Source organism: Bidens hawaiensis, unplaced genomic scaffold (assembly GCF_021521415.1).
Source record: "Bidens hawaiensis isolate Kalapana, Puna unplaced genomic scaffold, B.hawaiensis_p1.1 tig00024648_1, whole genome shotgun sequence".
NCBI classification, from domain to species: Eukaryota; Viridiplantae; Streptophyta; class Magnoliopsida; order Asterales; family Asteraceae; genus Bidens; species Bidens hawaiensis.
This window is the reverse complement of record NW_027493901.1, coordinates 149,795-168,375: the sequence shown is the minus strand read 5'-3', so window position 1 is coordinate 168,375 and position 18,581 is coordinate 149,795. Positions and strand designations below refer to the sequence as shown.

The following is an 18,581-nucleotide window of genomic DNA, read 5'->3' as shown; positions in this document are numbered from 1 at the left end:
GGCCTTACCTCTTCCAAAATCTCTTTGCAACACATTTTACCAAAGATTCAACCAAATTATATTTCATTTCTTGTATTTTTCTACTTTTAAAGTACTTCAATATTATAATGACCGATGTCAGGGCAAAATTGGTCGGTCCACTTGGAATTGGGTTTGTATGGTCGGACAGGACCAATTCTGGGCTCCAATTCCATGGACAAACTTAAGCAGGAAGATAGAAAGCATGCAAACAAACCAACACGCAATATAAAAATCCTCCAAATAAAATAATAATAAAAAAAAAATCTTTTCAAAACACGTCCCACTGTGTCTAACCCGTACGATCTCCTATAGCGGTCTCCTTGCTAAATCATCATGACTAACATCATTGTAGGCTTGGTCTGCTACACAAGGTCTCAGTAGTTTGTAACAATGCTCGCTAATGACGAGTAAGTTCCCACAAGAGCACACATGACGCCAACCGTAATAATGGAAACACTCAAACCAATCTGCATCACAAAAAAAAAGAATACCATAGCTTAAGAAGAGTTAATTACATAAATGGTCCGTGTGATTTGGGTTAACACTTTTGGATACTACGGTCTAAAAGTTGCAAATTAGGGGTTTGTGGTTTTGATTTTGTTACAAGTTTGGTGCCTAAGACTGTCTTCCGTTAACTTTACTATTAGTATATGTAAAATGACCAGAATACCCTTTTGAGGGCAATATGTGTAATTATCAAAAGACTATTTTAATGAGAAACTTACCTGTGTAGTTGTTGCTTTACTCCCTTAAAATAGTCTTTGGGAATCATGATGCTAAACTTTTAATCCTATTCTTAAAAGGATGTTACTAGGTCATAAAAATAATAATACTGGAATACTAGTCAATGATAGTGGATAGTGAGCTCTAAATAATTATAAAGAGGTCTGCAAATTTATTAAGATAAATAATACGATGAAAGTTTCTAATTAATACTTACCACCATTACACATAGAAGTGATCCCATCAAAGACATCACGGCACCTGCAGTCATAACATACAAGATTCTAAGTTTATAAGAATAAGTACTGCTACTAAATTATTATCTAGTTATTTTGTTTTGAAACTAATTACGTGGTTATCACAATAACCAGTTTTTAATGTTAGGATGAAGTAATAAACAGATGCTGCTTCTGATAATACAAGGGCCAAATAAACAGTTTTGGACAATCAATTACTGAGTTGCATACTACTACAGCAAACCTGATTATCAAAGGATACCATAGAACTACTTATTTACCCCCCCCCCCCCCCTTCTTTAATGTTCTTATTTTTGTTTCAAAGCCCGTATATACATTCTTCATAATTTCATTTTGGGTCATTTTATCTATTGCTTTCCAAAATCGTCCAAATTTACCAATCATCTGGTGATTACTAATTCAAAGTGCAGTCAAAACATTATTACAGCTGATTATTTAATTGTGGTTATTTAGTATCATATACACAACTAAACATCATCTAGGAGTAATAAGGCACAAAACACTGAAACAAAAAAAATAATAAAAATTAATCATGGTTTTAGTCCCTCTGCTTTGCCCCAAATAACCATATTAGTCCAAAAGTTTGAATTAGAGTTGGTTAGGCCGATAGTTTGATTTTCATATCAATTACAGTCCAGTCCACTAACCCCATCAAAGTTTTCTGTCATCTTTTTACTACTAAAAGAGAAAAAAATACCCTATCTTTTAAATAAATCCCATCCCAAGTTCAAGGAATCAATGCTTTTAATAAAAAGATAACAGAACATTTGGATGGGGTTGGTAGACTATAGACCGCATTGATACGAAAATCAAACTATTGGATTAAAAATGTCAAATTTATACTTTTCGACTAAAATGGTCATTTGGGTCAAACCATTGGGATTAAAACCATATCTATCTCTATATAATATAACAGATGCTTACCAAAGAAAGGAATAAGAACTGCCACACAAACTGTAGATACCACTAATGCTGTTCTGAGAATAAAATAAAACCAAGTACTATTTGAGATTCTTGCAGGTAACAACTCTTCAATGGCACTAGTCAATGGGTTCAAAAGCAGAGCATATTTGGTGAACGGGTTAATAACCTGCATTTGTAGAGCATATATTAAATACCAAAGAAGATTTGATAAGCATAAAAACCAACTAATAAGGATATTAGAGTGATACTTACCACTACCCACAAAGCAACTTTAGAAACGATTGAATTATCTGGCAAATTCAATGTAATTTGGGACAATGTGCTTTCACCAAACATGAGATATCCCATAACGGCAACAGTTCCATACATTAGCGCACACAAGATAAAACTGGGATCATAAAAACAAAATATATAATCTCAAGAAAAAATGCACAACATATTCATCTAGATGTTAAGTAAATGAATTTTAACATTTTCATTCATTAACTTTCAAAATGCACTTAGAACCCAAATGAACGAAACACAAACAAACGTGACATAATAATCATATTATTAATATGATTATTAATTACCCAAAAGATAAACCAAGTTTAACTTAAAAATACTTGACATAATAATCATATTATTAATATCCAAAAGAAATGTGTGAAAGTTCTAAGTTCCCCAAAGTTTAAATGTTTGGATAATAACTAAAAAATAAAAAAAGCATTAAACGAATGAACACAAATGAAGGATCATGTACGCAAACGATCGAACATAAATGAACACATAACCGAACGTTTCGTGTTCGTAAGTTTTTTAACAAACCAACATAAACGAACTACCCCCCGAACAATCCATTGAACGTTCAGTTCGTTTACAGCCCTATCTGCAACATATTTCGTCTTTGTCCATTTTCTATAAAATAGTTAACGGATGAAATGTAAACCACAACAATTATCTAAATCATTTAATAATTATGCGCACTAAAGTTATACTTTTGGCGACTTTCAACCTGTTAGACACATTTCAATTTGCTTACAGCCTATCTACAACATATTTCATCTTTGTCCATTTTCTACAAAATAGTTAATGGGTGACATGTAAACCACAACAATTATCTAAATCATTCAATAACTATACACGCTAAAGTTATACTTTTGGCGACTTTCAACCTGTTTTAACACATTCCCTTTTTGGCTAAAACATTGATAGGTCAAACTTGTCAAAACTGCCACCTTTCAAAAGTAAATATTTTTTAACAAAATAATGAGGCAAAAATATTAAGTGCATACCATATAACCATCGCCTTGCTAAACTTGGTCTTGTCAGCCATTGACTGGTAAATATTAGGAAACACAGAATGTCCCGAATAGCAAAGAACATAAATTCCCAAAGCAAATGGTACACCACTCCATTTAACAACCTGCCCACTTTCATGAAATCCAACACTTGTTGTCCCAAAGTAAAACACACAAACAATAACAACAGCAGTAGCCAACACACCAGTAGCTGCAGAAAAATGCAAACTTTCAAATAAAACAACTTCAAGTAGCATTTATACAAGGAAAAGTAAAATATTTACATAAAATACCTGAAAGATATGAGATTACTCGCACATTTTTCAACAGCACAATGGGTACAAGAATGAGAGCAGTAATAACTGCAAACAGGTGAGTAGAGTCCAGAATGTAACCGCCCAAATTCAAAGAAGCTCCAGGGAATAAATTGGTAAGATTGTCTCCTTCCAGAATAATGAATTCCACACAATATGACTGTGATATCATTCATGAAAACAAATTATAAACAATTTCAATTTTCATCTGTCATTTTCTACTTCAATAATGAATTCCACACAATATGGCTCTAAGTACATGTGTATGAAGCAAAATAAAGGAAATCAAAGTTTAACAGTTATATAAAAACTACTACTAATTATAATAATATTAATAATAAGGTCACAGTTTAACAGCAATATAAAAGCTAATAATAATAATAATAATAATAATAATATATGTAAGGGAAATACCATTATGGTATGTGACCTAAATAAGTTAAGTCTAAGCCCTAAGGTATTCAATTCTCTCTAAAAATCCTTAACTTTAATTCTACTTCTCCACGAATTCCTATCCTCAACCATGTCCTCGGAGAGGTTTAGGTCTATCAAATCATGCCTAATCCTCTCATCCCAAGTCAATTTCGGTCGTCCTCTACCCCTCCTCCCCTCTATAGTAATGTTTTCTACGGATCTAACAGGATTCGTCGTCTGTCTTCTCTTTACATGTCCAAACCATCTCAATCTCCACTCTCTTATCTTGTCTGCTATGTTCGCCACCCCTAATCTCTCGCGAAACACAACGTTTCTTATTCGGTCTAGCCTTGTGTGCCCACACATCCAACGTAGCATTCTCATTTCTGCTACCTCCATCTTCCGCACTTGTGCCTTCTTGATGGCCCAACAATCTGTTCCATATAGCATTGCAGGTCTAACTGCCACCCTATAGAATTTTCCCTTTAGTTTAGTTGGGAAACTCTTGTCGCACAATATACCTGTGGCTGCTTTCCATCTACACCATCCTACCTGAACTCGGTGGGTCACATCACTGTCTAATTCCCCATCGCTCTGTACAAATGATCCTAAATACTTGAACTTCGTTACCTGCGGGACCACCTGCCCTTCAATTGTGATGTGTGCGTCTTCACTGTCGTTTATCCCACCAAAATCACAGTGTAGGTACTCCGTCTTAGATCGGCTAATCTTTAAACCTTTTGTCTCTAAGGTTGTTCGCCACTCCTCAAGCCTCATGTTTAGATCTTGTTTTTTCTCAGCAAGTAACACAATATCGTCTGCGAACATCATGCACCATGGGAGAGTCCCCTGAATCGACTTTGACAACTCATCCAAGACTACTGCAAAAAGAAACGGGCTCAACGCTGACCCATGGTGAAGATCTACCTCTACAGGAAAGAAATCAGTATCCCCCACTGGCGCACGGACACTTGTTTCACTCCTGGTATACATATCCATAATTATCTCTATGTATTTCCTGGGCACTCTTCTACCCTCCAAGCACTCCCAGAGCACCTGTCGTGGCACACTGTCGTAGGCCTTTTCTAGGTCAATAAACACCATATGTAGATCACACTTCTTCTCCCTATACTTTTCCATTAATCTTCTTATAAGGTGTATTGCCTCTGTGGTGGAACGCCCCCGGCATGAAGCCAAATTGGTTGACCGTAACCTGAGTTTCTCGTCTAAGTCTAACCTCAATCACTCTTTCCCATAGCTTCATAGTATGACTTAGTAGTTTGATTCCTCGGTAGTTACCACAACATTGGGCGTCTCCTTTGTTCTTATAGATAGGAACTACAACGCTGCTCCTCCACTGGTCTGGCATCTTACCTGATTTGAGAATACTATTGAACAGAGTAGTTAACCACATGACTCCTTCCTCCCCCAGACACTTCCACACCTCGATGGGTATGTTGTCTGGGCCAACCGCCTTAGACCTTCCCATCCTCCTAAGTGCGTCCTTCACCTCTTCTCGTGTGATCCGTCGGCAGTAGCAGTTATTCGATTGTTGTCGTTGAAAGTTTGTGTTGTCATGTTCTTCTTGGTAAGCTCTCCCATTGTTAAAAAGATTGTGGAAGTAGGTTTGCCATCTTAGCTTGATGTCCTGCTCCTTGACCAGTACATGCCCATCTGTATCCTTTATGAACTTCACCGGTCCTAGATCTTGCCTTCTACGCTCCCTGGCTTTGGCAATCTTAAACATAGCATGTTCCCCCTCTTTTGTTTCTAGACTTTCATACATCCGTTTAAAGGCCGCCTTCTTTGCTTCCGCCACTGCCTTCTTCGCCTCTATCTTGGCCGTTTTGTAGTTGTCCCTCAATTCCACTCGCTCCTCCTCATTCGTGCACCTCATTAGCTCCCTAAAACATCCTTGTTTGTCCCTTATCTTGTCTTGCACTGCGTCATTACACCACCAAGACTCCTTATGCCCACTTGTCTTTCCTGTTGTGACCCCGAGAGTCTCCTTTGCTACTTGGATGATCTTTGTCTCCATAGCTTCCCATATATGAGTTGAGTCCCCATTTAGTCGAGCCCGCGTATGCAGTATGAGTTTATCCTTAAACAGTAGAAGATTTTCGTCCTTCAAATTTCCCCATCGAATTCTCGGTGTACCTTTCTTCTCTCGAACAGTCAGCTTATTTCTGAATGCTATATCAGTCACTAGTAGTCGATGTTGAGTCACAACTGCCTCCCCAGGTATGACTTTGCAGTCCTTCCACCAACGTCGGTCTCCTTGTCTCATCAAAAGGTAGTCAATTTGCGTGTCGCGTCCGCCACTGCTAAAAGTGATTAAATGAGAATCTTGTTTCCTAAAATAAGAATTTATAATACCTAGGTCATGTGCCACCGCAAACTCTAGAAGATCTGTTCCGGTCTCATTCCTATCACCAAAACCGAAACCCCCATGTACGGCTTGAAAACCATCGTTAGCCTTACCAATGTGTCTATTAAAATCACCTCCTATGCAAATCCTCTCCCCCCAGGTATGCCCCCTACCACTGCGTCTAGGCAATCCCAAAATTCTCTCTTTTCCTGATCCCCTAGGCCTACATGAGGCGCGTAGGCGGAGACTACTGCCACTACTTCCTCTCCTAGTACTAATTTCAACACCATAATCCTGTCATTATGTCTTATCACCTCCACCACACTAATGTGTATTTCCTTAGCCACTAGAAACACCACTCCATTCCTAGCTCCATCAGACCCCGAGTACCACAACTTATACCCATTACACTCAGCCCCTCTATATCCTTTTCACTTAGTCTCCTGGAGGCATGCTATCTGAACCCTACGTCTTTTAAGCACATCTACCAATTCTAGCAACTTACCATTTATTGTTCCTACATTCCAAGAAGCCAAACGCAATATACGCTCCCTATCTTTACTCTTTCCTACACTCCTCGTTTCAGGACATTAAATAATAATATAAAACATTACATTAATACTAGTCTAATACAAGATCATCGGGTCTTCTATCCCACAAATGCTCGACCAACTCATGCTGAACGTTGCCATGTAACTCACGGCTCTTGATGATATTTATGTTGGCGAGTCGTTGTTCATTGGTGATCGTCGATTCTTGTTTTGGAATATCACCTTGGTAGTTTTGACAAATAGCTTTACCCTCGTCTTCTAGTATCATGTTATGTAGGATTATACACGTGATGACGACTTCCGTTATCTTCTCCCTTGTCCAAAATCTTATTGGATTCGCCAACATTGCCCATCTTTTCTTTAGGACTCCAAATGCCCTTTCAATATCTTTCCTTGCCGATTCTTGTTTCTTCGTGAAGTACTTTCGTTTGTCAGAAACTGGAGCCGCGTAAGCTTGAAGAAGTATCCCCCATTCGTTGTAAATACCATCAACGAGGTAGTACCCGTACTTGAAATGTTCTCCATTTGCAAAAAAAGCTTGAGGAGGTTCTACCCCGTCGATAAGGTCATCGATTATTGGTGACTGATCGATAACATTGAGGTCATTATTAGACCCGGCAACCCAAAGAACGCATGCCAAATCCAAAGATCCTGTGACGCCGCCGCCTCAAGTACGATAGTAGGGCCGGTGTGATCACATCGATGGAATTGACCTCACCAAGAAGTGGGACACATAGCCCAACCAACATGCATACAATCAAGGCTACCGAGCATCCCGGGGAAACCATGCTTTTCACCGTGCACCTCGTATATGCGTTGGATATCATACATTGTTGGTCTACGCAAGTATCTCCGCTTGTATAGCGACATGACCCCTAAATATAATTATTAAAGTTATATAAGTTATGTAAATATTTGAAAAATATATAAACAAACGTAAAAAATATATATACCTCTACAAAAGTGGTTAAGCGCATCGCGTCCGGTCTTTTTAGCCATTTGTAGATATTCGTCCAACATGTCCGATCCAACACCATACGCTAGTTGTCGAAGAGCGGCGGTAATTTTTTGAGTAGCCGTGAACCCGGGCTTACCTCTAGCGTCATCCCTTTGTTGAAAATACTCAAAGTGCTCCGGCAAGTCATTTGCTAGACGCATGAATAATCGTCTAGTCATTCGAAAACGGGGTCTAAAACTATCCTCACCATATGTGGGATTGGGACTAAAATAGTGACGTATCAAAGTTTCGTTAGCGGTCTTTCGATCACAAATACGCGGTTAGCGGAACAATGGGGCTCGGGGGCGATTTTGATCTCTCAAAAAGCTTATCATCGTTTGAACCGCTTGACAAATGAGTTCGTCTTCTTCGGTAGAATAGGAAGACGAAGACGATGACGACGATGCCATTTATAAATATATAAATACAAGTTTTGATAGAGAGAATGTATGGTTTGAGTTTTTATAGAAAGTGTGAATTTGTATTTATAGATAAAAAAAATTTTAAATTGGCCAACGGTAAAGTTGACCAGTCAACACACCCTCCAACGGCTAGTTAGCCCCGCGACCACAGCCACGCCGGCCGGCCGCGCCCTCGCTCACCGGAGGGGTGTAGCGGTGTTCACGAGCCACGTAGGCGGCCACGCCCACCCCTCACCCCACTACCTTCAGTCTTATGAGTCACGTTTCATATAAATGCATGTATATGGTAAGTGAGAATGTGTGTGGGACGGGCTTTTCCTTTTTTTCTTTTTTAAACCAACAATTAATGTTTAGAAAAATTGCTAAAATAGCTAGAATTCAAAGTAAGAAAGAGAAATTCAGATTAACCTCTTTAATATATATATATATATATATATATATATATATATATATATATATATATATATCTTCAAATCTCGCCTGATCCGACTATTTTTTAATTGTTCTCGTCTCTCCTCTCCAGGTTTGCACCAAATTCGTATTTTTTGTTCAAGTTTGCACCAAATCCGTCTTCCCCGTCCAAATTTACATCAAATTCGTCTTCTTGTCCAACTTCTAATATATTATCTATTTAAGTTTTATTTTAATATTATATTTTGTTTTTATTTTATAACTTTTGAAATATAGTTGAGACGTACTTATTTTTATCTACGTACCGACATAAATTTTGTTCAAAACTAGGCCAGGTCAAGCTTTAATTGAACGTTTCGACATAAATTTGACCGGCTCGGTTTTAAATAAAGGTTATGTTGGCACGTAGATAAAAATAAGTACGTCTCAACAATATATTCGAAATTTTATAAAAATTTATATTTCAAAAGTTATAAAATAAAAACAAAATATAAATGAAATTAATTATAATTATATAATATTAAATAAAACTTAAAAATAGAATATTTTAGAAGTTGGACGAGGAAGACGGATTTGATGCAAACTTGGATGGAGAAGTCACGCTTAGTGCAAACTTGGACAGGGAAGAGGAGTTTGGTACAAACTTGGATGAGGTGCAAACTTGGATAGGGAAGAAGAGTTTGGTACAAACTTGGATGAGGTGTAAACTTGGACAGGGAAGACGAGTTTGGTACAAACTTGGATGGGTGCAAACTTGGACAGGGAAGACGAGTTTGGTACAAACTTGGATGGGGTGCAAACTTGGACGGGGAAGACGAGTTTGGTAAAAACTTGAATGGGGTGCAAACTTGGACGGGGAAGATGAGAACAATTTAAAGACAGTCCGATCCGATGAGTTTCGATATTTCCTCAAAAATGGACGGAATCGGTGGCCAGCGGGTTATCTTCATTTTTCTTCGGACTTGTCATAATTTCTACACGTAGCACCTTTTTAGTGGATAATAAAACCCGTCGAAATGCTTCCCAAAGTGTCGCCCACGTCTATATTTCCCATGATATTTCTAAAACTTTTGACATTTAAAAGACACTTTTATGTTTCTCTATAAAAAAGAGGTCCTTTAAGAATTTTCACTTAATTTTACGTAAATTAAATTAAAGGTAACATAACTAAAAAAACATTAAATAATTAAAGATTACATTAAATATATAAAATAAAAAGAACGTAAAATAAAATTAAAGTTAGGTAAAACATAATTAAATTATCATTAGTAATATGAATTTGTGTGGGATCAGTCGGTTTAAACTTATTTTCTAATAGCATACCGCTATTGTATCTGAAATAGTCTTTTCTATCGATGACTGATACGTATTTGGTTATAGGGTATGTTTTGGCATGAAGCTTTTAGAAGCTTTTAAGAGTTACAAGCTTCAAGCTTTTAAGAAAAAACTCATACTCAATTAAAAGCTCTGTTTGGTTCAAGGAGCTTGAAGCTTTTAGATCAGGAGAAAAAGCTTAAAGCTTAAAGCTTCTACTAGTAGCGTTTAGAAAGAGCTACAAGCTTTTAGTATGATAATTTACTTAAATAACCTTCCAAAATAAATACATTTACTATTATTGATTTTAGTTATGCCCATTTTAGTAATTTTATACGTTTTATTAAAAGCTTCAGCTACTCTGCCAAACATCTAAATATATCTAAAGAGCTACAGCTTCCAGCTACCAGCTACAGCTTCCAGCCACCAGCTTCCAGCTAACAGCCAACAGCTTCCAGCTACAGCTACCAGCTAGTTTTGCCAAACATACCCATAGAGTTTTGATAGGTTGTCAAGATCATCCGGCTCCAAGTCCTCTTTTAGAGAGTCTGGTTGTTGCGTAGCCGAGGAAGGGTTTGGTTATATCATAGCACGGGGAGAGTTTTGGTTATTGGGCGTTAGGGGAAAGGCTTGATCGAAAGCCATTCCAATCGAAGCTATCATCATCACCAGAAAAATCTTGAGTTATGGGGACAATTTGGATGGGAGAATTTGACAATTGAACATGTATGTGAACATGAACGTGTACTGAAGATTCAAGTCGGGTATTTATATGGTTGTTTAAATATAGGCGACTCTATCCTTATAGGGTAGAGGTAAGGCTGTCTACATCTTAGCCTCCTCAGACCCTACCATAGCTTTGCTATTGGTGGGATATACTGAGTACGATGATGATGATGATGAAATATAGGCGATGGGAAATATCGTTGTTAGAATATATGTTTCTTAGAACATAACTAAAATATAACTATGTTGTAAAACATAGTTTGAAACATAATTAAAATTTAATGATACATAATTAAAGTGAGTAATCCAAGGCTTCGAGTCGGTATCATGCTCGTCTTCCTATGGGTTATGCCATGGATTATCTGGAGCAATATCGTGTTCGTCTTGCCATGTAACACAAGGCACATACTCGTCTTTTGGTCGTTCTTCGTCCTCCCCCACCAGTGGGTATTCCCTTCTTGAAATACGTAGTTAAACGCCCAATTCCAAACGACGTTATCATCATTATCATCATCACCACATGTGTTGTAGGGGTGCTCAACGAATCGCATATTTGAATTATACAAATTTTGAAGCTAGATTCGAATTCAAAATAGATCGACAAATTCGATGCGATTCAATTCAAATTTAAAATAGCTAATTCGAAATTTGATTCAAGCTATGAAAAAAAAATATGTGTTTCAATTCTATTTCAAAACCACTACAAACTTGAATTTTTAACAACAAAATGTATAAGTCTATAAAACAAATAAATTATTTAAAGTTACAACATCCAATACATCCTAATTATTCAAAATAGTAATGTCTAATTACAAGTTCATAGCAAGTTAGCAACTGAAAAAAGTGTTATGAACTAATAACCAAATTGATGAGCTTCCAATTTTTAGTTTTATAACTTAATAGACTTTGGCAACTTTTTTTATGGATTTGAATTTTGAATCGAATCGAACTTAAATCATAAATTTGTATTTGCTTACTAAATCGAATTTGAAACTCGAAAATTCGGCTTGAGTCGAATTTCAAGTACCACGAGTCCTGTTGTATACCAAAAAATACCCCTAACCAGATGGATCAACAACTGGTCAGTTTTCAGGCGCCGACAAGTTTGCTGCAACGGAAGGTTCCCGGTACGTACATCCTCTAAAGGTGTGTGTGACATATTTCATAAGTATAAGATGAAGGTTGGGAAGTGAATATCATAATTGGGTATTTATAGGGTTATTTCGAAATAGTTGTTATAAAATGTAAAATTGTTAACAAGTAATCGTTATGTATTTATTTAATTACTTAATTATTTAATTATGCATATGCATAAAGATAAATTTGGAGGTCCGTAAAAAATCTTCAACGAATTATTTTATTACTTTTTTTTGTGTTTTTGTTATTTTAACAACATTTTTTTTTCTTTTAATTTTAGATATGCTAATTTCACGTAATATTTTTAAGTTTAGTTTTGATATCATAATGAACCTAACTAATTCTACTGATTGAATTCGCGTCGATTTACGCCCAGATCTTACCTACCATTTAGTTCTAGTACCGTAACGAACCTGACCGATACCAACCGAATTTGCATAAGTTCACACCTCAACGCCCAGCTTTTACCAACCATTTAGTTCCAATACTGTATCGAAGCTAACTGACACCAACCGAATTCTGTTAACTCGCGGCCGCAATGACTGAGTTTTAGTCTCAGTATCGTGACAGTCATAATCGACACCAAACGAATTCATGTGTGCTTATGATGATTTGGGTGTCTATAAACTTATTATTTTATTTAGTGTCGATGTCCTAATGAACTTAACCGATATGAATTGAATTCACGTTACTGCGTCACGTCAGGCATGGTACCTGGTTATATAACTATTTAATTAGTTACCAATTTACTTAACTAAGTATCATAAGCTACACGAGTAACATTACAATTATGGGTATTTAGTAATTATTCTTTGGGTTTAGTGTCGGTATCGCGACAATCATAACCGACACTGACATGGGCGGACCATGTAGAGGGCAGGGAGGGGTTGTGCCCCCTGATTTTGGGCCTACAAATAGGTATATAACCCAAAAATTAATAAAGTCCATTATGTATCCATTTGACTTGACCTTATCCGAAGCCCATATTTGTAACTTGAAAGCCTAAAAAATCAATGAAAACAATAATATGACAGGAGTACTAACAATAATATGGCAGGAGTACTAGGGAAGCTGCCGATTTTGCGCAGCTTCCCTAGTATTAACAATCATAACCGACACCGACATGGGCGGACCATGTAGAGGGCAAGGAGGGGTTGTGCCCCCCTGATTTTGGGCCTACAAATAGGTATATAACCCAAAAATTTATAAGTCCATTATGTATCCATTTGACTCGACCTTATCCAAAGCTCATATTTGTAACTTGAAAGCCTAAAAAATCAATGAAAACAATAATATGACAGGAGTACTAACAATAATATGGCAGAAGTACTACGGAAGCTGCCGATTGATTTCTTAGATTTTGAAATTGGAGAGAGAAATTGCTGAAAAGTTTGGGAAGCTGCCGATTGATTTCGAAAAGTTTGATTCGAAATCAGTAATCGATGAATTTAAAGACCTTAAAGGTCGTCGGGTTCAGTTGCAATTTTTCTTTCTTTGTCGTTTATGTGTAAGAAAATGGTACTTTTTTGGATTTATGGTCTTTTTTTGTTGATAAAAAATGTATGAACTTATGATTAATCTAAAATTTTTGACCCCCCAATGTAAGTGTTCAAGTTCCGTCACTGGACACCGACTGAATTCGTGTGTGCTTTGATGTTTTGGGGGTCTAACTTATTTTTTTGATTGTCGTTGCCATAACGAACTTAATCGATATCAATCGAATTCCCGTCACTACGCCACTGCATCACGTTGGGCTTGTTACCTAGTTATATAACTATTTAATTACTTACCAATTTACTTAACTAAATCAAAAAAGTAATAGTGATGTGAGATTAATAGATTGCATATGAGAAGGATGTGTATGATAGTATTGGGGATAAAATGAGCATATGGGAAAAACGAGCGCATTAAAATATGATGTGAGATGCTGACTATGCCTACATGTAAAATGCAACGTAACGAACATTCTTTTAAGGATGTACATAAATACACGATTTGTTGGCAAGTGCCAAATATGGCTTTGTATGAAATTGTATATGCACGCATAGAGTAGACAAAGCGACGGTACACCCTCGTAAAGAGATATACAACCATATACCATGTGATCATGGATTGATATGATAATTACGGGGTAACATCTTGTGACATGAGAAGATGTGTCCTATAACATGATTCAATTAAAGGGTATATATATAGTTGTTAAAATTGTAAAATGATTATTTTTTTTCCATGATTAAATTAGCATGGAAATTAAAATAAAGTACAACTTTATATATGCTATTTAATATCATATTTACTTATTTCAAAAAGGTATTTAACTGTTTAAAAGTTAAAACTAGTGGTGGATTAACCGCACGTTATGACGGAGTGTTAAAACCTGTAAGATTTAGTTTCGAAAACTCAAGCCAAAATGACTATTTAAGCACTCTTTTTAACACAAATTCTTTTCGACCCGTTACTTGACCCAGCCCGTCCACTTCTTTGTCATGTATAACGAAAAATACACGTTACTGAGTAACCTTTGACAAGACACAAGTTTGTGAAAAAGTTCCCCAAAGTAATTTTTTTTTTAATTCTTAATTATTTTAGAATTTATGTGCATATTGAGTTTTCTTTAAACCTCTTCATGATTTGTCCATTTATTTTTGGTGAATCCTCATTTCAAATTTGAAAATTCACATTCTCTAACTTTAAATCAGTTAAAGAATATAAAAAATAAAATAAAAAAAAGTAATTATAATTATTTTTGTATTTCGTTTGCATATATATATATATATATATATATATATATATATATATATAGATAAAGGATCCAATACAATAATCCCTTATCATACAATATGTACGCGAGTTTCTACACCATCGATTTCAAAAAACACGCGACCTTCCGCTGCTCCAGTGCTCTAATTCTCTGCTCCCATAAACTCTAATCTACTGCTCCATCGATCTCGTACACCTTCACCTTCACCGTCCAATGATTGCATCCACCGCCGCGACCGTCGTCTTCCTCGTCACGCCTTTTTCACATGCCAGTTGATAAAATTGACCAATTTAAATTGAAATTGTTGCACTAATTGATTAATTAAACTTTGAAATTGGTCCAATTAATTGTCAATTTGAAGTTTCAATTGATCAATTTTGAGTTTTGCAGAAACCTAGTTGCAAACGTTCCATATTTTGTTCATATGATCGAATCAATGATCAAATTAACGGTCGATTGAAGATTGTTTGATGATTATGAGATTATATGAAGTGATTTCAGTTTTCAATTTCATGTTTACAGGTGTTTAATTTTTTTTGGTTAGTTTTAGAAGTTCTGAACACCTAGAACTTCTTAGAACTTCTAAGCATTTTTGAACACCCATAACTTCTTAGAACTTCTAAACTTTATCAGAACTTCTAAACTTTTTTAAACAACCTGAACTTCATAGAATGCATTAGAATGTTTAAAGATGTTCATTTTTTTGAACACCCAGAACATCTGTGAACGTGTTAAAACGTTTAAAGATGTTATTTTTTGGTTAGAACGCTTAAAGGTCTTCAGTTTTGTTTCAGAACGTTTATACATAATATCTTGAACCCTAATCAGAACTCGATTGAGTGCGTTATTTCTGCAATTCCATAATTGATTGATGTTTTTGTTAGAACTTCTAAACCTTTTTTGTTAGAACTTCTAAAGTTTTGGTACAGAACTTCTAAACTTGAATGTTTAAAGGTGCTCGTTTTTTGTCAGAACGTTTAAATGTACAGTGTCTTCAGTTTTTGTTTAACATCTAAAATAAGTTGCAACTGTAAAATTGAAGGCTCAAATTTGTATGATTAGGCGAAAAATTGAAGAACAAACAACAATCGTTGTTTAATTGCAAAAAAAAAGTTGACCCATTGTGTTTGAAGTTTATTCGCAGGTAACGAACATTTTTTAGGTTTAGATAACTCAATTTAGTTTGATGTCAATCTGTAGATTATTTTGTTATGGATCGACGATTGAATTATATTGTTATGGATGGACGTCTGATGAATCAATTGATGAATTAGATTGTAGAATTAGATTTAGGTTATTTACGATTATGCCACCGCGTAAAAATTAAATCGACACTTATAAAGCTCGCGTATCTAATGTACGATAACTGATTATTGTACAATAACCCACCCCTATATATATATATATAGGATTGAGATCATTTTAGAAGTTTTTTTAGCGTGAGAAATGCGAGAAGACATTATAACCAATCAAGAATTTTCTTTTTTATTTTATCTTTAATTAATTAGATGGGTATAATAGTAAAATTTTCATGTTTTTTTTTGGTAACTAGTAAATGCTACAGGGAGTTTCATATCATAGTTTTTTTTATTTATTTTTATTCTTTTGATTGTTAATTGTTCTTCATCCAAAATTTCCTTTCACAATTTTCAGAATTTTATTTTGACTTTACCTAACATATTCGTTTATGGCTAATAAAAATAAGGTTAGTATGTATCAAAAATCATTATATCATATTATATAACATGATCATGTATATGTATATACGATCAACAAAGCGTAGACTACATATATAACTTGAAATCTTGAATTACTCTACAATTGCCTTATTTTCTACGCATAGCTACCCGATCCTCTCAAAATAATCATTCACTAAAATTTTAAATTAGGTTGTGAAGTGCTTATATAAAATTAAGCTTACATGACTACCTACACATATCTTGTATCTTTTTGTATGGTTAAATCCATATATAACCCTCGGTACTTTTATAGTAGATTGTTTTAATAATCAAACATCGTAAAAACATCAAAGTTACTGCCTATGGTGTGTATCTATTAGGTTATGGTGTTCCATTAAACATACAACTACACAAACACTATACATACTTACATATGACTTGCAAGTCTGTGTATGGTAAAAATTATATATATACAAAATGAAATATTATAATTTAAAATAATACAACGTGTATTTCACTGTGCAATTCACGATTACAAATGCACCTACAACTTCTATAACCAAAAAAACACAAACCAATCAAATGATATCGTTGACCCTTTGACAAATTTTTATGGCATTTTGGTCAATTACAAACTCCAAAAATTCCATCAAGGCATAAAAAAAATATGAAATGGTATCATATGCTTCATAGCGTGTTCACTGGCACGCGCCACATAATAGTGTTTTTCATCAAACACAACCCTCTCAATGCTTTGAAAGTTGTAAACGCCAAATGCCTCCCATTCTATTCACAAAAAAACAAAAATTGGTATCATATAACGAGATTAATATTATTTCCAAACAATAAATTGATTACACCAAACACAACCTATAATCACCATACACACAATAAGTATATCGACCTGCACCACTTAACGAAGTCCATATTGATTCCCCATACACAACTTACCAAGTTCCCCTACACAACATATCAAGTTCCCCTACACAACTAACCAAGTTCCCCTACACATTACTTGGGTGACACAAACACACCAAGTTCCCCTACACAACTATCCAAGGTATCTTACGCAACTTACCGAGTTCCCCTAACACAACTTACCCAACCTACACTACTAAACATGGTTCCCAATACATCAACTAATGTACAGAACATAAAAATATCTACATCCCTACACATCAGCAACATACCATACACAACTAATAAACCTTACTATGTTTCAAGTAGACCATATAATATACATATCATATACATATTAGAAGCTGCATAATATACATATTATTTCATATCCAATAAACATGTTATACCATATCACAACATAAACAAATATACCCTTCACAACAATGCTTGGTTTAGCCTTCACCAGTTGACATTATACCCATTATGTCTGTATCAGCATTATATCTTTCACAGGCACGTTTGAAAACCCAAAAATCATAAATAACTACACAAGATTATCAAATATACATATCCCCTGTATAAACTATAACTTAAGATCCTACTTAAAAAGCATGAGCTTTGTCAACATAAATATACTAGCACACATGTAGAGCCAAATCAGAATTCATCATGCACAACTTTATGTTTCAAAAAGTAGGAGTCTCCAAATTAATATACTGATGTACGACTATAAATTGCATTGACCTACAAAAAAACCCTACTTTCTTTTTCGAAAAATTATACCTTGTTAATCAATCATATTACAAAAAATCAAATGCAGACATGAGTTGGTTGGAGAAAAATCACATAATACACAACTAACCTTGATTATGTTTAAAGCTTCAGGTACCTTTGTTAAAGAAATACTGACATAAAAATTATGGATGTAGAAATGTTTTAATGTATATTATAGTTTGATTGGAAACAAAATAAAACACAAATTCCCAACATACCTTAATTCCTTGTATCTAGTTCAGTCACTGTAACAAATCAAAAACCCCTAATTATGCTTCAGAAGAATACAACCATTAGCGGTCACGGATAATTGATTCTTATACACTACAAAACAGAATTAGTCTCATTAAAGTCGATGATTTTGTGTATCAAATTCTTCTGCAAAGACGAATTTCAAGGGAGGAATAGAGGCTATGGTTATGGGCGTAAAAAGGGGATTTCAGAGTATTAGCACGTTACTTCTTTTAACCCTATATATTCAGGACGATTTTGCCTTTTTTATCATAAAACAAGAGATAAGATAATCTAAACAATTACAAAAATACCATTTTGTATTTAAACCATTGATGTGTGTAATCAAGGGCTGAGATCAACTTCTCGCACTTCTC

General features: G+C 35.2%; 1 protein-coding gene across 1 annotated transcript; it reads right to left on the bottom strand.

Annotated features, from left to right (window-relative positions):
- Positions 1 to 247: 247 nt before the first annotated feature.
- On the bottom strand, positions 248 to 3,716 carry LOC143569773 (amino acid transporter AVT1A-like). Its single transcript, XM_077055603.1, has 7 exons — positions 3,499 to 3,716; positions 3,200 to 3,416; positions 2,178 to 2,313; positions 1,926 to 2,091; positions 958 to 1,005; positions 747 to 769; positions 248 to 488 (listed from the first exon to the last, which is right to left on the bottom strand). The coding sequence occupies exons 1-7, from the start codon at positions 3,689 to 3,691 to the stop codon at positions 396 to 398; spliced, it is 876 nt and encodes a 291-aa protein (XP_076911718.1). The 5' UTR covers positions 3,692 to 3,716; the 3' UTR covers positions 248 to 395.
- Positions 3,717 to 18,581: the final 14,865 nt, after the last annotated feature.